The sequence below is a fragment of the Chelonoidis abingdonii genome, chromosome 3 (assembly GCF_003597395.2).
Source record: "Chelonoidis abingdonii isolate Lonesome George chromosome 3, CheloAbing_2.0, whole genome shotgun sequence".
Classification (NCBI taxonomy): domain Eukaryota; kingdom Metazoa; phylum Chordata; order Testudines; family Testudinidae; genus Chelonoidis; species Chelonoidis abingdonii.
Genome location: NC_133771.1, coordinates 163,520,918 through 163,540,958, shown reverse-complemented (window position 1 = coordinate 163,540,958; position 20,041 = coordinate 163,520,918). Strand labels below are relative to the sequence as shown.

Here is a 20,041-nt window from a genome sequence, read left to right as displayed (position 1 = left end):
AGGCCATTTCCGGTCAGCACTACTCACTTTTGGAGCTGCTCTGGCTTCCTCTCCGATCATTCCCCACTTCCCTATGAAGGAACAATTATGAAGGCTTGTGTCCCTGCAATCCCATGCTGGGCAGACTTTCTACCAGCAGATGACCTGCACACTGATTGCACCATCATAGCCCAGGGTTGGGTTCACCAGGTGAGTGTGTTCTCCACCTCCTATACATTTAACAAATCACCCTTAAAACTCAGTTGTTAGTTCTGTGGCTGCTGGCAGCTCCCCCTGACCCAACCCAACATTAGCCAGTAAGCTGGTGCTCCCTTCATGAATTTGTTTATGCCAACACCAGCTCCCTGTTTCATTTGTAAGAAGTTTCCGTGTTACTGGAGGGCAGCAATTTGGGCTGACTCCTATCTAGTTTCCTCTTCCTAATAAGCAGCAGTCACGCGATAAGGAGAATTGGCAAAAACAAAGCCGGGGCAGGGATTCTTGAAGGAAGCATTTCATGATCTGAGTCTGTCCCATTTTATTTTCTCAGACACAGAAAGACAAACCCCAGGAAAAGCTGTGCTTCAAAGGCGAGCGTGTGATGTGGATACGGCCCACGACACTCAAGGAGCTGCTGGCACTCAAGGCCCAGTACCCTGAAGCTAAGCTTGTTGTAGGGAACACAGAAGTTGGTAAGAGGAAGAGCTGAGGGCTCAGTTTGAACAGTTGCTAAAGTTATCCACAGAAGGGTTTTCCCAAGCACAATGCAAAACCAGTTTGGACTTCCTTAAAGCAGCCCGAGTTAAACCCCCATGGGAGTGGTTTCTGGAGGGCATGTCGGGGAGGATTTTACTTCTTCCCACGTGGATCAGTCTCATGAACATCCTTGTGTTCTGTTTGTGGGAGCAAGCTAAATAAATGCTAATTCAGATTGGTGGGCCTTTCGTTCTAACTTGGTGCCAGTTATTAATGGGTTGTTGACAAGAAGAGGCACACAGATACACAACAGATTGCTCTGATTTCTGCAGGAAGGGAAGAGAGACACTGAAAATGTACTTGGGTGAATCCGGTCCTGAAACTTTCAGCCGTTTGTCTGAAGTTGTCCAGGGACTTGGCAAACCTCTTAGGAGCAAGGGTTTGCAGTGCTCTCAACCTTTTTTTTTTTTTGGCACGGGGTGGAGAGGGAGAGAGAGATTTGCAAAGCCAGTCTGATTTGATGAACAATTCTCCTCCTGCTAGCTAATCCGATTTTCCCGGTTAAGTGCTGTGCAGCCTAACACAATGATAGCAATGAGTCAGTAATATCCACATGCAGTCGGGGTGCTCCTTCAGAGGGGAAGAGGTTGGTGGATATTGCAGATTGGAGAGACATCTCATGGGTTCTAGCCCTGAAATGTCATTACACAAATGCCACCATTGGCCAGTGATAAATGTGGCCCTTCGGGAACTCTTTAAGCTGTTACATAACTGGAATTGGATGTGGTTACTGGAGTTCACTGATCTTTGTTACACAATAATGCTACCTTTTCCCTGAGAAGTGTCTAACTCAAGGAGTCTTGTTTTTCTTTGAGGTATTGAGATGAGGTTAAAGAACATGCTGTATCCAGTGATAATAGCACCAGCTTGGATCCCTGAAATGACCTTTGTTCAGCACACAAAGGAGGGTAGGTAATGAGTATTCATAACGCTATACAGTCAGTGTGGTCTTTGGGAAAGGTACAAGGGAGGGGCTGGGGACACCGCCCCAAAAACAGAGAAACTAGTAGAACTGCTTTGATTAGGATGAAGGGCCCCTTTCTTTTATTCCCATCACCTTTTCTGAGTCCAGATCAGTTCAGCTTATTCATGCTAGGAGTCCCACTGAAATCAATAGGACAGGTTGCATGAGTAAGGGAAGCACGCATTAGCTGCTCATCATTATTCTGAGATTAACTAGTTGAATGGTTTCTCCTTTACTGGAAATAGATGAGGGGGAAGGCAGATCTGAGTTAAATTTCAATACAAAGATTTCACAGTGCCCAGATGTTGTAAAGATCTGGAACCACATAGTAGTAAGGACCAGAAATGGTCATTACTGGGAAAAATATTAGAAATTTCATAGCAGTTCCGTGTGAGATGGTTTATGCAAATTATGGGTTAATTTGCATATTAGCAAATAATTTGCAAATGACCATAATCTTTCATTTTAAAAAATTGTGCTTATAAGGCAGTGGTTTGGTAGCCCATATGAATGAAGTCCTGAGCTTATCTGGCTGGCAGAAGCAGAGCAAACTTCCTATACACTTTGCCCTGCCAGTATGACTCAACCTCTAGGGATATGTCTACGCTGCAATTTAAGCGCAGGGTTAGTGAGACTTGAGTCAGATGACCCATGTTAGGGAACCTTGGACTGGAGCATCTATGTTGTATATTAACCCTATCTTAAAACTTTTCTAACCCAAGCTCAAATCTTTGGACTCTGGCATCCGCCCTGCAGGGTGCAGACCCAAGTCAAAATAACCATATCCCAGAGTCCCTAGCACTCTCTCTCCTTCCCCCCACTCCCAAATATGACTTCTCTAGCTCTATGACCTTGGCGCACTGTGTCAAAACTTTATTGCCCACCCTGCACATTAGCAGGAAGCAGCTCGCTTTGCAAAAGGCATGATCAATCTGTGCTCCTTTGCAAACCCAGGAGGCTCTCTGTTTGCGCGCTTGCAGATTGGTGATCAGAACAGAATAGGTTAATGCTGACCTTAGCGGCGGCCACTCGCAAAGGCGGAGTGGCTTCCATTTCCAATAGAGTGGATCACAGATTTCTGGGATAAAGAAGAGTAAGGAAGTTGTCCCATGGAATTGTGGGATACTCCTGGCTGACTGCCAGGATCCTAGTCAAGCGGGGCAATAGGGTTTGGACCCTAGGTCCCAACATAACTTAGGCATGGCTCCTCCAGCTCTGCAGGGTCCTGAGACCCTGGGTCCAAGCCCTGAGTTAGTACATTTGCAGTGTAGTCAATGATTAGGCTTGAGTCCAGGCTCAGGCATGGCCTTAGGTTGCAGTGTAAACATACCCTAGAAGTAATTCAGTATCCATGGTCCAGTGCAGTTCTTCACCTCTTTGTTGAGCCTAGCAACTCATATAAAGCTTAGTGTTTAGTATATTATGTGAGAGTTGGAATTTAAATGCACCAGACTCATCTTAGATAGGGGCTCCCATTAGATAGGAACAACTTGTAGGTCACACTGACAACCTATGAGTGAAAGGTTCTGTAGCTTATGAGCAATTCCCACGTGAGTTTAGTCTCCCAGTAAGTGCTGGCATAAGAATGGTGGTTGGTATAGTTGTGGGCGGTTCCTAATTGGTGGGTGCAGTTTGTGCGTGTGCCTGTTGTTGGTGAACTGTGTGGTTTGGTGCATGTTCGGTCAGAAGTGGTTGAAAAATTTCACCCGGAAAATGGTATTAGTGAATGAATGAAAAAAATTTTTTGTGGGAAAAATGCATTGCCTCATGCACCTTCCTCTGCAAGTGCCCCGGTGTAACTGTCTTCCTGGGAAACATACACATTGGCTGTTGGTAAAAATTAAGTTGTTCTCCCTTGTAGGTATTACTTTTGGTGCTGCCTGCACTCTGAGCTGTGTAGAAGTGGTGCTGAAAAAAGCTGTGGCTGAGCTTCCTTCCTACAAAACAGAATTGTTCCAGGCTGTACTAGAACAGCTGCGGTGGTTTGCAGGCCCACAGATCAAAAACGTTGCAGTAAGTGACTCAGGAAAGTTAGTGAGCTAATGCTGGAGGGAGGGGCAGGAAACTTAAATGAGGAAATTATTCAGATTGAATAATTGACCCTGACAGTATCACATGCCTAGTGCTTCTCTTATTATGCTAGGACATCTGAAAGATATTGTGCCCCTATTTGAAAGACGTGATGTCCCTTGCTTGTGGATTCTTTTCCAATAAAATTCTACTGCAAGCCTGTGTAGGCTGTAGACTATTTTGCCTTGTGTTGTCTTAGTTTGCTATTTGACAGTGGTTCTCAACAAGGGGTACACGTACCCCTGGGGTACTCAGAAGTCTTCCATGGGGTTAATCAACTCATACAGATATTTGCCCAGTTTTATAACAGGCTACATAAAAAGCTCTAATGAAGTCAGTACAACTAAAATTTCATACACACAATAATTTATTTATACTGCACTTTATACTATACACTGAAACGTAAGTACAGTATTTACATTCCAATTGATTTATTTGATAATTATATAGTAAAATCAGAACATTAGCAATGTTCCAGTAATAGTGCGCTGTGACTCTTTCATGTTTTTTGTCTGATTTTGTAAGCAAGTACTTTTTAAGTGAGGTGAAACTTGGGGGTACGCAAGACCAATCAGATACCTGAAAGGGGTAGAGTAGTCTGGAAAGGTTGAGCGCCACTGCTATGTGACATAGGCAGCTCACCAAGGAAAAGCAGAAGGAATCTACTGCATTCATTACTATTACCAGACAAATGGGAAAACTCTAGAGCAGCCTGGAAATGAGGAGGCATTTAACAAAGAAACATTTAGGGTGGATCCAAAACTGCAAAGGGTCATTAAAACAAAAGCCTGACCAGGAAGCCTCAGAGCATTGACCCCATAATTCTTCTGTAGGCAAAAAAGACTCCGTCTTCTACAGTCTCTGTTACAGCTTCAGAAGGCAGCCCTCAATAGAGGCTTATCTGGAGTGGTGTTACGACAGAGCTGTTTGAATGACACTGGCCGTACCTGGGTCTAGGTGCTCTTTGGGTGCTGAAAAGCAGACCTGACGTGGCTTTTTCCTGGTCTGAGTCTACCGATGCCCACAGTGTTTTGACTCTGTAAGGAAGATGAGAGATGGGCAGAGGTGGGTTGGAAAGGCCTGTCATACCTCAGTGAGGCTCTAACATGGTCATCCTGCTCACTGATGAGTGTGGAAGCTGATATTGCCTTGACGCTTAGAAGCTGCATCTTCCCTGAAGTCTGCAAAGCCCAGTTCAAGCCCTGCTTTTAGGGCTAACCAAGAATGAGAGCATCTAATGATCCTACTAGATATCTCCTCTGTGCTTTGCAAGTTATCTAGGGCTATGTTTTTTGAGGCTCAGAGACCTGTTAAATAAGAAAATCACTTTTAAAGCAGGCTGAAAAACCTGACATGAGGCCTTATGCTGCAAGGTTATAAGTGTCCTCAATTCCCAGCACAGCCAATGAGAACTGAGCCATTGAGCATTTCTCAGGAGGTGCTCTGCACCTTGCAGGATCAGGCCCTTCATCATGGCTCCAATGTTTGAATTTTGGAACCATTATCATGAATGATTAGAGCATGAGGCATTTTTTATGTACAGGTAAGGACCATCCTTGAAAACCATTTCAATCAAATGCCTTAGGATTGATCCTGGCTCTGTGGGTTTTGTGTGTTCATCACTGGAACTGAATTAAAGCCCTAAAATTGTCACGGTAGCAAATAAAACCTGAATCTAGACAAGCTCCAGAGTTACATGTGAATCAGTGATAGTTAGTGAAGTAGCACTAACCATACCTTCCCACCTGTCTTCTAAACCATGTGTTCGGTTTACTTTATTTCAGGCTCTTGGGGGAAATATAATGACTGCTAGTCCAATTTCTGATCTCAACCCTGTTTTTATGGCATGTGGCAGCAAATTGACTTTGGTGTCAAATGGTAAGTTTATTTAAAGTTTTAAATGACAGTGTGGGATGCAGGATAATCAGTAGTCCTTTCCTATGACTGCTTAGTTCAGGCCAGAACATAGGAGAAAAAACCCTGCATGTTACATTAGGGACTCTGTTTCAGTTTTTCTGGGTGTTAAACAGCCAGGGAGAAGCACAAGTTCAACGGTCTCAATAAAGAATCCCTTTTGCCTTTGTTATGGCAGATGTTCAAAGGAATCCCACTAACACCCCTTCCTCCTCCCCTGACACACACAGAAAATTAACTGAAAAGGTTCATTCCTGAGGAAGAAGTAAAGGGATTATGTTGACTGTGGGAGTGAAGTCCATCTTTCTCATAATTCCATGGACTGGGCAGGGGACTGGACTAGATGACCTCTCAAGGTCCCTTTCAGTCCTGCAATTCTATGACTCTATGATCCCTGTGGGTCTTTGAGATCAGAGTTGTTGCCTGACTTTTGATAGACTCATAGGACTGGAAAGGACCTCAAGAGTTCATCTAGTCCAGTCCCCTGCACTCATGGCAGGACTAAGTATTATTTAGACCATCCCTGACAGGTGTTTGGCTAACCTCCCCTTAAAAATCTCCAGTGATGGAGATTCCACAACCTCCTTGGGCAATTTATTCCAGTGTTTAACCACCCTGACAGGAAGTTTTCCTAAATGTCCAACCTAATTTGCGCTTGCTGCAATTTAAGACCATTGCTTCTTGTCGTATCCTCAGAGGTTAACAAGAACAATTTTTCTCCCTTTTCCTTGTAACAACCTTTTATGTACTTGAAAACTGTTATCATGTCCCCTCTCAGTGTTCTCTTTTCCAGACTAAACAAACCCAATTTTTTCTATCTTCCCTCACAGGTCATGTTTTCTAGACATTTAATCATTTTTGTTGCTCTTCTCTGGACTTTCTCCAATTTGTCCACATCCTTTCTGAAATGTGGTTCCCAGAACTGGACACAATACTCCAGCTGAGGCCTAATCAGCACAGAGTAGAGTGGAAGAATTACTTCTCGGGTCTTGCTTACAACACTCTTGCAAATACATCCCAGAATGATGATTTTTTTTTTTTTTGCAACAGTGCTACACTGTTGACTCATACTATCGTACTAAATATGTTAAAGATAATATATGGTATTTGCTATTCAGAAGACATTGAAGGGGTTAGATTAAATAGGATCCTTTTGGGAATTAAGAAAAAGTGCTGATTTGTAATGTTCCCCCTGTGAATGGTGAAAAAGGCACATTGGGATAAGTGCTGGTTGAAATTTTTCAACCAAAACTGTTTTGGGGAAAAGAATAAAGATTCAGTAACATTGTAATGTGTTGGGAACTTGTGAGACAAGATGGGTAAGGTAATATCTTTTATTGTACTAACTTCTGTTGGTGAAAGAGACAAGCTATCAAGGTATACAGAGCTCTTCTTCAGGTCTGATATCCTGGGACCAACACAGCTACAACAACATTAGGAATTTGTGTTAGTTTTGTCAAATTGTTTTAGCCAAAATCTCCCTTAAAAAAAAATTCCAAAAAAGTTAAAATTTTCTTCCATTTTAATTTTTTGAAAAATTTAAAAGTCAAAAAATGCTTGAACTTAAAACAAAATGATTAATTAGTATTATTTACTTTTTGACTTGCTGAAGATTTTGAAAAAAATTGTGTTCTGGAAGATGATTTTTTTCCAATATTTTGGAATTGCCAGCAAACTGAAAAATTATTTATTCACACATCCCTAATTGGGATGTTGGAAACTGATTCACTTGCGTGTTTGGAATGAATTATGATCAAAGAGACACTCCTCAAATCTTTATTTCCTGTTTAACTTGGTCCTTATGCAAGCAAAACTCCCATAGAAATCAGTGGAAGTTGTGTCTGTGTAAGGACTGAGCTGAACTTGAAGAAGTAGTTTAGGATTTGGCTAAAAAGAGTTAGAAATTAAGAGGAAAAATAACAGAGATCAGATCAAATTTAGTTTATATAACTGCAAGGTCCTCGCTACATGCCTGACAATAATTCTTTACCTCGATGAAATGGGAGATTATTGCCTGATACACTTGCCCAATCATTTGTTTATTTTTCCTCTCCTTGTTCTACAGAGGGCAGAAGAACTATAAGGATGGATGAAAAGTTCTTCACTGGTTACAGAAAGACAGTACTAAAGCCTGAGGAGATATTGCTTTCCATTGAGATGCCTTACTCTAGGAAGGTGAGATGCTGGAATTAACAATAGTCTAATAGCTGTGTAAAGCTGATCTGGTGTTCCCCTATAGGGGACCCAAAATGTCTAATGCTTCTAATCGAAACTAACCTTTCCTTGAAGATGGACTTCCAGCAGAGATATGCTTAATTAGCCCCCTATAGGGTCAGCTAGAAAGAAGATCATTTTTAGAATGGCTGCCCCCCTCTGGATCACAAGTGTTCTGTATTCATTTTGGCTATGGTAATATGCCACCAGATGAGGGACTCCAGACATTATTTAAGTCTCTTCTAGTGTCTGTCCACCAGACACATACAGACCTTCTCCATGTACTTAACCTTTTAGGCTATCAAGAAATGTGGGTGGTACCACAGAAGATAAAAACAAACCAATGGAAATTAATGGAATATTTTTAACTGCAACAGTTGAGAATATTGTTCTCTGAAGCTATCTGACAATATAATTTTAAAAAATACATTTTAAGTGTTATGAACATCTGTACATCCTTCTGGGTGATTTTCTAGGAGGTGCGTAAAGATGTGAGTGGGAGAAGCTGAAGGCTTTTCTACCCAGTGTTTTGGCTAGTCTAACAAGATATTTCACCAAGAAAGTCCCAAACTGGGATTGTTATCCTCAGCCAGTTCCCCACTAAAGCTGTTTTTTGGACTCTTCACTGCTAGTTAATTGTCAAAAACAATTCTACTTGCACTGTGATGGGGTGTTGTGGTTCAGTTCCATCTCCATAAGGAGCAGGATGACAGTTCGAGAGGTAAAGTACCAGAGCATTGATCGGTTGACCAGTGAAGTTGTGAGCCATTCCTCACAAGAGTAGGGCTGACATGGGGAAGCAGGCATTATGGAGAAATGCACAGCTATACATAAGTGAAAACAGAGAGAGGAGCCTGCCAAATGCAGGCCTTTAACTAGCACAGGAAGTAATCAGATCAGTAGAACGTTTCACCTGAGTGTTTTGGGGCTCTTTTTCCCCCCAGGTGAGTTTAGATCTGTCCGAAGGTGCTAGTTTAACATTCCTGCAGATTCAAGTTCCCTGTTCATCACAGTGAAGCTGGTGGAACTGCAAACTTCCTCATGCAGTTCTAAAGTAATTAACCATTGGAACAGTTTACCAAGGATTGTCGTGGATTCTCCATCACTGACAATTTTTAAATCAAGATTGGATGCTTTTCTAAAAGCTGTAGAAATTGTTTTGGGAGAAGTTCTATGGCCTATGCTATACAGGAGGTCAGACAAGATGATCACCATGGTCCTTTCTGGCCATGGAATCTATGGATCTATGTTTCTTGACTGTGCGCTGAAAAGTTAGTCTTTCAGAATAAGAAGGTTGTGCAATCTCTGTTATCCATACAGTCCTTGGGCTATTTGCTGAGACTGTAAACAGAGGGGCTGGTCAGGATGGTGGTTTTTGCAATGTGGACTTTATTCTGCTGGGACCTGGACTGAGGCCATGAAACTCACTTTAGACTGAACAATGATCAGATCTGTTCACTACTGGCTTGTTTTAAATTTTAACAAGTCACACAGAAGTAAAAGGCTCTGTATAGCATTATCAATAATGAATCATACAATTGGCCTCCTCAGAACCTAAATTTTAACACAGTGCTAACACAATCTAATTTTCCATTGTGGTACACCAGTTTTATACTGGTGTAATTCTGTTGATTTCACTGGTGTCACACCCGTGTAAAGTTGGTGTAATAAAATAGAGATTTCAAGCCCCATGTTCAGCAATCTTCACTGTTGTTCAGTGTTGTTGTAGTTTTGTTACACTGTTGTTTTATCCCATGGAGATGGCATTTCATTGGTGAATGCTGATCCCTCTAGTTTGTATACCTACACTTTGGGATCTTTTCATCTTGATTTTTGCTCTGTATCTTCAGCTTCATGATGTAAAGCAGGAGAAAATTCAAAGGGTGACAACCAACCCCTCCTTCATTTCTCAAATTAGCATCCTCTAATTGTAATGTTATTATTAGACATCTCCACTGACCTCCCTCTTTTGTGATGATTGACGGGAGGGAGAAGGGTGGGTGGGATGGGAGAAGAAGCTGATGTGGCACTGATGTCTCTGAAAATGTGAACATTGGCTATTACACTTCGTCCATTGAGCTGGCATTGTTAATGTGATATAAGATGGGGATGCTGCAATCTGACACGTGTGGGAGGGGAAAGAAAAGGGTCATTTGATTTACATCTGTAACTCCTGCTGCTACCGGGAAAACCTCTTCTCTCTTTGTCTTCACTGCTTGGAGTCAAAAAGATGTGGGTTTTTACTGCCAAATAACTAATGCAAGTTAGCTAACCACTGTAAAATCCTAGTGGAGACAAGGCATGGTAGTTTTACCATAGTATAGCTAGCCAAGGTCAGCAGTGTGTTGGGGGAACATAGTGTTGACCTTGCGTAGGTACATGGTGGGGCAAGCTGCAAGTGCCTTGTTTAGCTTGTGTTAGTTATCTCACTGTAAAAACCGCACCTTTTGGGCAGTGAAGACATAGCCTCAGATATGGAGTCTGCAGGAGATTTGCTGAGTGTCAACCTCTCACTGTCATTTCATTACTGGAAAGCTCATTGAAATGCAAAGTGAGGGCAGAGGCTGCATTTCCTCTTTTCTGATAGTTAAGTAGTGTAACAAGCAAAGTGCACTGAGATGTGCTGGCAAGGAGGGCACCAATACATGCTGCTCTCATATTATCTGCTGGCTGCCCACTAATTAGGGCCATGTGTGGAAAGATGCATGCAGGATGTGAAATGAAAGCTTCAGCTGTGCACTTCCAGTAATGAGTTTGCAATGCACAAAACCAGGCCCTTGAGAGAGTGCACTCATTACGAACAATAGAGGGATCACTTCTGGCTGCTGCTGCCAGGAAATAATTAACTGACCAGAACTTTCTGCTGCTCAGTGTCTTGCATACATGCTGTCACTGAACACTCTTTACAGGAAACCACTTAAAAAGAGTGACATAAAGGGACTGATTCTTTGCTTACCGCAGGATACCAGTAATTTCAGTGGGAGTTTCTCATACCGTGCATGGCAGGGAAAGACTAGGTCCAGTATGAACTAAGACCCTCCCTATCAGCTAGTTGAAGCTGGCATTATTTGTACACATTGAGCATCATTAGTTGCAGGTGAACTGGTGTGCTTTGTATGTTGCAGCTATTTGTGCCCTAAAGAAAATATTCTGAAAAAGAAAAGGTTCCTGCTAGTGCACTCCTGGTACACAGCAGGAATGCGAGGCAGCTGTTATGCTCCAGCATAGATGTGAGTCAAGTACTTGGCAAAGTCCTCTGCACTGGGCAGAACAAAGTCGCAAGCCCCTTGCCCACCAACTCCCTTATTCCATCAAATGCCATTCTCTGTGTGCAGTTTGGACAAGTTTAGCTGCATGCTGACCTTTTAGACAGGAGTAAGTTGTAGCCACACATCAGCAGTCCCAGTCAAGCAGGACTGGGTTCCTTTGTGCCCCTGGAGCTATACTGATTTACACTAAGGTATGTATACACTAGTGAGCTTACAGTGGCACAGCTGTACTGATGCAGCTGCGCCTCTGTAAGATCTGTCCTGAAGCGGCTCTCCCGTCGGCATAATTAATCCACCCGCAACAAGCAGAGGTAGACGCTCTCCCGCTACATAGTGCTGTGCACACTAGCCCATATGCCAATGTAATGTATGTCACTTGGGTGTGTGGGTGTGGAATATTCACACCCCTGAGCGATATAACATTTGCCAACATAAGTGGTAGTGTAGACATAGCCTTAGATTCTGGCCCCAAATGTTTAGCTGATTTCCCTTAATCTGTGTTTAGCTCAGCAATTCGGCAATTGCCTGTTTTACACACATGCATGTTGGCTTTTGAGTGCACACTTTGATCCACCTGCAGTTCTTGTTAATTAATTAATTAATAAATGGAGCCTCACTCAAAATTTGGCTTGCAGGGTGAAAAACTTTGAGCAGTTAGTTATAAGGAGTAGGCAGAAATTAAGAGATGAAAGCAAGGGAGAAAAGAAGAGGAATATTTTGGACTGAGGCAAAGAGGCAATAAGTTGGAGCAGTACAGGGAGTCCATGCCAGATACTAGGATCTGCTGAAGAGAACTGCCTGAGATTTTTTTAAAAAGTAAAAGGAATGATGGAAGCCCCATTGCTGGAGACTGGATAAAGCCCTGGCGGAGAACAAACTGAACGAACAAGTTAAGAGGTGTTTGGATCCATGCTCTTAGTCTGACCCATTTTAGAGCTGGGAGCCAGGTGTGAAATTTAGTCCTGCATTTGAGTTAAAATTTCAAGGATTCCCTAGATCTGAGGTTATTTGGATCTAATTTTTTTTAAATCAGGCCTGTATTTAATTAACATGAGAAAAAGATGGAATTGTTGAGAGAGGGAAATAGAGCTGGATGAAATTTTTCCTCTGAAGCTTTTTTCTCCCCCCCCAAAAAAAAAAAAAGGCAGAGGTGGTGACCCAAACATTTAATGAATTCATGTTGAATTTGCCAAATTGTTTCGCTCAAAAAAAAATGAAAAATTTCACAAAAAAATCAAAGCATGTCATTTTGACATTTGCTGTTGAAGTGGTTTGATTGTTTTGGATAGAAATGGCTTTTCATTTAGAAATCCACTTTAGTTTTATTTCATGTTTTTAAAAGGTAAAAATTCTCAAAAACAAAATGAAATGTTTAGTTTTGCATGAAACATTTTTTCCAGACACACAAAATTTTTTCAACTTATTGGTTTGCCAAAAAATTAAAACTTTTTTTTTAAAATAATGTTTTGGTTTGGCCAGTGAACCAAAAAATCAGTTACTCATATAGCTGGAGTGTGAAAATCCATAGTCATTAATTTCTTTTCCAAGGCTAGAGAAGAGAGAGGACAAGTATCAAAAGAATATTCCCTAACAGTTTTCAAACCTTCCCAGGCAGAGTGAGTGACTTTATAACAGCTGATGGACTGGACCTTTCTTAGCTGGCCTAGCACCCAGCTTTGAATCATGTGAAAAATGGTCTTGTCTGAAGCATGATTCCTCATTCAGAATGCAGTCAGCTCTCCATCTGGGATTCTCTTGGGTATTCTGGTCACAGGGATAGATTACTAGGCTGTCCACATTCTGCTGGCCTTGCTTGTGACCCAAGTTGAAAACAAATTCTTTCTCTTCCTCTAGGATGAGTATTTCTCAGCCTTCAAGCAGGCTTCCCGTCGGGAGGATGACATTGCTATAGTGACCTGTGGAATGAGAGTCTTGTTTCAAGAAGGTAGCAACCGAGTCCAGGAGATTAAGCTGAGCTATGGAGGAATGGCTCCCACAACCGTACTGGCAGAAAAAACTTGCCGGGATCTTATCAGCAGGTAGGAGAATCCTAATCTGATCTTTTTAGCACAAAAGGGCCTCTTAGTGCAACAGTGTTCATTTTAAAGGGTTATTTTTATAGTAGCAGACCAAATTTTCTGAAACCTCACTTACGGTATGCGTAAGAGGTAGTGAAAAACAAGGGACAGAAGAGTGAGAAGTTTGGATAAAACCCTGCATAGATCTGGGGGTTTGTCTGACCTTACCCAGACCTCTTCATGATCTCATGTGATTTCCAGTACTCCTTACAAGGACTAAGGCACCCTCAAAGAACTGTGGAATCTGTCACTTATGCTATTTCATTAAGCCATAGCCATGTTTTAGATCTGCCACTGTTTGTTTGAATACACTGGTTGAGCTGGTCAAAAAATAGAATTCTTGTCCTGTGAGAAATTCCGAGATTTTCAAATTTTATTTAGTCCTGAATCATGATGAAAAGCAGAAATTTCAGAATTTTTAGAGAAACAAAGTATTCCAAAAATTCCCTTTGCAATTTATCATTTAGACTTTTATATCATATATAATCAAAACAGTTGAAATGAAACATTTTGTAATTCCTAAATATTGAAGAAATCGTTACATTCCCCAGGAGGAACTTTTCAATTTCATCGAATCAGCATCTTCTGATGGAAAAACAATCTGTTGGAATGTTGTTGATTATACCATTGCCATGGTGGCTACCAGGGGAGTATTTTAGAGAGCAGAAGCAGAGCAGGTACTATGGAGAAATGGTCTCAGTTATGCAGTTGCAGAGCAACTTAATTTTAATTAAATCAGTGGGAGTTCTGCTAGGGTAATGCATGAGAAATGAGACAGAGATTTGTCATTGTGAGGATTTCATGCTGAGGTGTTGGAAGGATTAGTTAGTGAATGTCTGGCAAATGTTTTGACAATATAGAGTGCTAGGGAGGTGCTCTATATTATTATTGTTGTTATTTATTTATTTGTTCCTGTGCAGAGAGTGGAATGAAAATCTGCTGCAGGAAGCCTGCCGCCTGTTGGCAGATGAGATGAACCTGTCTCCTTCAGCTCCTGGTGGGATGGTGGAATTCCGACGCACGCTTACGCTCAGTTTCTTCTTTAAATTTTATCTGATAGTGCTTCAGAAATTAAACAAGCCACCCAATGGGAATGTGAGTGCTGCTTTCCCCTTGCTGGGGCTGGAATAGAGAGGGTTAAATAAAAGATGGCATGGTGGAACTGAACCCAGACAGAGTGGGCAGATTCTCAGCACATAGTGAAAAGTGCTGTTTTCAGTGCACAGTCCCTGTGCTGGGGAGAGGGTGCAGAAGGAATCCATTCTGTCAAGCTGCTCTGTGTTATAATAGCTGCTGCTTCTTCTGTGTAGGATAAAGATCAGAGCATCTGCCTAGCAGATCCACTAGCTCAACCACCCTCACTTCTCCTACAGTGGGCTGTGCTCTGTAGCAGGCAAGTGGGCTCCTAGGTTCCTGCTCTCTCCACACACTGTTGTCAGGGTTGTTGCTATCCATAGGAGCCTGTGACAACATTGCCTCTTGCATTGTACAAAGATGGATGAGCCTACTGGGGACTGAACCCTCTCTGCTAAGAGCATGAGCCTCTACTGCCTAAGCTAAAGTAGCTGTTGTCTAACTTCTTTATGTGGACCATCCTGTAAAGGGGACACCACTGAACTGATGGGTTTACATCGGCAGACAGAACCATGTTAGATGTGAAATTGCACAGTCTGGGATGACAGTTAGGTGAAAAAGAGGAAGAGACCAGAGACTAACTGGGAGACATGAGAAAAGGGAAACAGAAAACAGATAAAAGGGATGGTCATTTTTTAACCTGTCTTTGGCAGAATAACCTTGTTGAGTTGGTCCCCTCCAAAGACGTGAGTGCCACTGAGGTGTTTCATAAAGATCCTGTTGCCAATGTCCAACTCTTCCAAGTAAGTAGTGATATGCACACGGTTCAGGCTTGCCTCCTATGTGATTCCAGACTCACCCTATTCTATTTCACCTCCTGAGCATGGCCAGCATTTGTCCTTGCATGCCTGGATTCTGTCACAGTTGAGATCTTTATTGAGGCTTTAAGCACTTCCTCACTGGAGTACTATGATGTTCTCTCCCTTAGTTTTCCAGAAACCTGATTGTCTAAGTGTGTGACTCCCAGCAGGCTACAGCTAGAGAGCTCTTTCCATTCAGCTCCATCGTCCCCCCCGTCCTTGTCAAATTCACTGGCTACCCATCCAGTTCCAAATTCAATTCAAAACTGTGCTTCTGCTTCCCAAACCTCTTGGGCTGGCTCCCTTCTACCTCTGTCTTCATATCTACAAACACCCCCTGCCTGCTAACATTAACCCTCCACTCATGGCCAGTTCTGCTCAGCAGAGAGGGGAAGATGCTTTTAAATTTGCACTGTCCCATGCTAGTCCTCCCTTCAAGCTGTTGGATCGTGTCAAAGAACACTTCAAACCCTTCTCTTCTCCTTAGCTTAGAGTTGTCTTTAAGCCAGATTTCCCTGCCCCATCTCTTTCTCTACCACAACATCGTCCTCTTCCACTCTCATACTCACTCACCCATATTTACTTTGCCCTTCCCCACTCCAACTACTTCCTACTTCCCCCATCACTGTCATAGGAGATGCCTGCCCCCAACCTCCCAGCCTCAACATCTGGGTATCCTATGGTAGGAGCAAGGATACCTAGTGTGTGTTTTGTTACAGGAAGTGCCTGCAGGACAGTCTGTGGAAGATATGGTGGGACGGCCCATGGTGCACCTTTCAGCAGCCAAACAGGCATGCGGAGAGGCTGTCTATTGTGATGACATACCTTGCTATGAAAACGAACGCTACTTAACACTGGTCACCAGCACAAAAGCCCATGCCAAAATTATGTAAGTGCCCTTTTTGTGCACTGGTGTTTGTATTGTGTACCCAGCATTCCTGTTGGGCTGGAGGATGTTCTCCGAGGAAGTTCTAGCTAAGTGAGTATCATTAGCTGCAGTTGAACTGTTGAGCATAGGAAGTTGCAGCTGTTTGTGCCCTAAAGGAAATATTAAAAAAAACGAAAAAAAAAACATTCCTGCTCATGCACACATTGTGTCCAGCAGTGAGTGTGAAATTAGTGCCGTTCTCCAGCATGGATGTGAGTTTAGTTCTAGGCAAAGCCTTCTGCACGAAGCAGAGGGAAGTCTCATGTCCTTTGGCTTGCACTTTTTTATTCTCAAGAGTGCAGGGTAAAAATGGAGAGAGGGATGGGCACTGAATGGGTGTGTCTGAGGGTACATGGATTTAAATACCATTCTCCATGCGCAGTTGGGACCTGCTTAGCTTCATGCTGACCTTTTAGGCAGGAGCAACGGGTCGCTGCACATCAGCACTCATTTGGTAATGCAGGATTGCATTCCTTTGGGCCTCTGTCCTGTTCTTCAGTCTTTTACCTTAAATACATAACGCTGCACACCTGATCTGGACAGGCTCATGCCTCAGTGGAATGATAATTGAATGGATGAATGAGTTTCTAATGATAGGAATAAAGCTCTTTGTACACTATACAAATTATACACATCCTTACTAACTAGAAAGACAGTTGGCTCTAGACATGTTTTGTCCAGACACAGCATGGCTAATGCAACACTGGCACATGATCAGCTGCCTGTGTCCTAGCCTGGCACATGATGACAGAAAATTTATTTTGCAGTGTTGACTGGACCCCCTAACTCTCTGTGTAACTGAGTTAGTTGGTTCTTCTTTCTCCTAATTCTCTATGGGGCAGGACACCCTGGAGTGCATTGCCCCACTTGCTGCTGTGTGAATTTCCTTTAGGCATTCTTTCCCTTCCTCAGGCACTATGGGATAGCTCCCCAGATTTTCCCCAGAATGCATTAATACATGTCAGGCAGTGTAGTAAACATGGCTGCACAAACTTGGTTGACCCACTGGTTGGGAAATAAGTTCCTGTGTGGTGATAACTCAATCACTGATGTTGTAACTTGGGCATAGAATTTTGTGAACTGATTACAAAACACAGTTGTACTTATTGTGTAGATGTGGCCTTTAGAGATGGAGAAGACCATCTTATTTATCCTCCTTGAAGAAATATGGATCCTTCCCTACAGTGTACAGTATTTTCTGGTGGATGCCTTGCCTACTCTATTTGTGCGTATTGTGTATGCGTTGCAAACAGTAAAGTCATTCCAAGTTGTAGAGGAGCCAGGAGAATAGTTACTCAGATCTGGAGGAAAGCATATCAGCCTATAGATTCACTGGGTGAACTCCCATTAACTTCAACAGGAATAGGATTTCACCCACTGTGTCTCAAGCAATAATCATTTAGCAAAAGTGTGTGTGTGCGTGTGTGCTTGTATATTACTGGCTTGGAGATCATTTGTGGGTCATATTTGAATAGAGGAAAATGAACTGGTCAGTGAAATATGGAATGGCCTTCAGCTCCTGATTGTGTGAGAGTTCATGTGTGATCGTTCAGACTCCCCAGTTTATAATGTAAGATGTTCTTTTTATGCATCCTGATGAGCTACTGGCTTTTCACAAACTACCACTTTAGGGCTCAATTTGTGTGGGAGTTTTAGAAACCTAAACCAACAGACTGTGATAATACTGCAGCTATTTTGCCGAAGACAATACATCATTCAGTCGGGGCAAACAAACCACAGCCCTTTCTATGTCAAATGGTTCCATTGTTAATCCAGGCAATTACATGTTGACATCACAAAATGCTGCAGAGTGAGCTCTAATGTCTCTTGTAATATGTTTTTATGAAAAGCTTTTTATAAAAATCAACTGTTCTACGGGTTTTTTGGTCATTGTTCCATCCATCACTTACAAACATTTAATGGTACGTCTGTATACAGCTTCTGAAGACAAATGTTTGGCTAAATACCTCATTTGGTGACCAATGAAGACATTTAATGAAATCTTTTGTCTTTGGATTTTCCTTTTCTTTCATATCCAGACAAATGCACATCAATCATAAATGAACGCTTAGGACCCAAGCATCGTCCAGACAACTGGCCCTGTTTCTCCTCAGAGGGGGGTGCGTCTCAGTGTTGATAAATAGACCTGTTTATTGTGTTTATGTTGCACCTTTTGTCCCAGAGGAATCCCAGGTTCTTCTTCGAGTGCTTGCTCATATCCATTCCAAGTAGGTGTGCGCGCGCCGCGTGCACGTTCGTCGGAAGAATTTTCCCCTAGCAACACCCGGCGGGTCAGCAGGCGCCCCCTGGCGTGGCGCCTTTGCGGCACCGCTTATATACCCCTGCCGACCCGTCCGCTCCTCAGTTCCTTCTTACCGCCCATGTCGGTCGTTGGAACAGTGGAGTGCGGCTTAGCTGACCTCCACTTCCCTAGTGTTTCACCCGTTTCTCATCTCTAGTTGTTAGTTAATTTTGTAGTTAGTCTTAATTCATAGTTGTTAGTTCTAGTTATTAGAGTAGTTTTTTGTATATAGTTGAGGGCTGAGGTTTAATCTTCCTCACCCCTACCGGGACCCGGGCTCATGCCTGGCACTCCCGGCTTCAAACAGTGCTCGGCCTGCCGTCGGCCGATGCCAACGGGAGACCCCCATGACCGTTGCCTAAAGTGCTTGGGGGAATCCCATCTCACTGACAAGTGCCGGATCTGTAAGTCGTTTAAGCCCAGGACAAAAAAGGAGCGGGACTCGCGCTTAAAGCAGCTCCTCATGGAGGCGGCGCTGACCCCTGCAGCTCCGGCACCGAGCGCACCGCAGTCTGCACCAGGCAGAAGTTCTTCATCGGCACCGGAGACGACCGGTGCTGCCAGAACACCGCGTCACCATCTGTCTCCGGCGCAGAAGCCAGCCCGGCACCGCTCCCTTTCGCCAAAGGTGAAGAAGTTGAAGGCTCCTGCGGCGGCAGCTACTGCACCGCAGTCTGAGCATAGGAAACCGTGCCGGCCGGCACCGCCATCTGCCACGGCACCGGTTATCCCAGCACCGTCGACTCCGGGCAGGCAAGAGCCGTCGAGTCCGGTGCAAGACAGCTCCCCGGCGGATGCCCTGGTCGAGCTCACCGTTCCCACTACGCCAGAGACCTTTGCGTCGGCGAGGGAACTTATAGCCTTCACTGAGCCTTCCCTACCTCAACCCCCGGCACCGCCGGTGCGGGTTCTCTCGTCGGCAGGGAAGCCAGCGATGCTTAGGCCATTGTCCGTCGGAGCAGCGGACAAGCGCTGATCACGATCAAGGTCACGGCACCGCTCCCGCTCGCATCGCCGATCTCCTTCACGACACCGCTCGCAGTCCCGGCACCGATCCCACTCTCGGCGCCGGTCGTACTCGCGGCACTGGTCCAGATCACCAGACCGCTCCTCAACGCGACGGTCTACCTCCTGGCACCGCCATCAACGGAGCCCTTCTTACCGTCACTACTCTAGATCCCGGTCGACCTCCCGGCACCGTGCTGGTCGCAGGTCCCGGTCCCAGCACAGGTACGACTCCCGGCACCGTTCGCCAACACAACCCGACGCCCGGTACCGGATTCATGGCTATCCGCTCCACCTTGGCTGTCGAGACATCCCTCGGGTTCGTCTCACCCGGACAGCGCCTTCTATGGGGATGTGGCGGAACACCAAGGTCTGGAACAGCCGCAACAGTGGTCCTTCTGGACGCCTTGGGCCTACCACCAAGCCCAAGGCGATCCCACCACGCTGGCCCGGTCTGCATCAGCCGCCCGTCGAGTGCGGGAGGCCACTGTCAGTCGCCCACCACAAGATGACGACAGGTCAACTGCGACCCACGACCCTGAGGCCGCCCCAGAAACTGCCCCCCCTCTGGAGCAAGAACCTCAGGAGGAGACTGTGGTTCCCGGACTCTCCTCCTCCTCCTCACCGG

The 20,041-nt window shown here is 44.1% G+C and overlaps 1 protein-coding gene across 1 annotated transcript in view; it reads left to right on the top strand.

Annotated features, from left to right (window-relative positions):
* Positions 1-20,041, top strand: part of XDH (xanthine dehydrogenase) — an 81,444-nt gene that overhangs the window by 22,305 nt on the left and 39,098 nt on the right. The window contains 9 exon segments of the mRNA XM_032798233.2: positions 530-671; positions 1,551-1,643; positions 3,561-3,712; positions 5,554-5,647; positions 7,749-7,858; positions 13,021-13,205; positions 14,165-14,339; positions 15,032-15,121; positions 15,898-16,067. Coding sequence (XP_032654124.2) covers positions 530-671; positions 1,551-1,643; positions 3,561-3,712; positions 5,554-5,647; positions 7,749-7,858; positions 13,021-13,205; positions 14,165-14,339; positions 15,032-15,121; positions 15,898-16,067 — 1,211 coding nt within the window.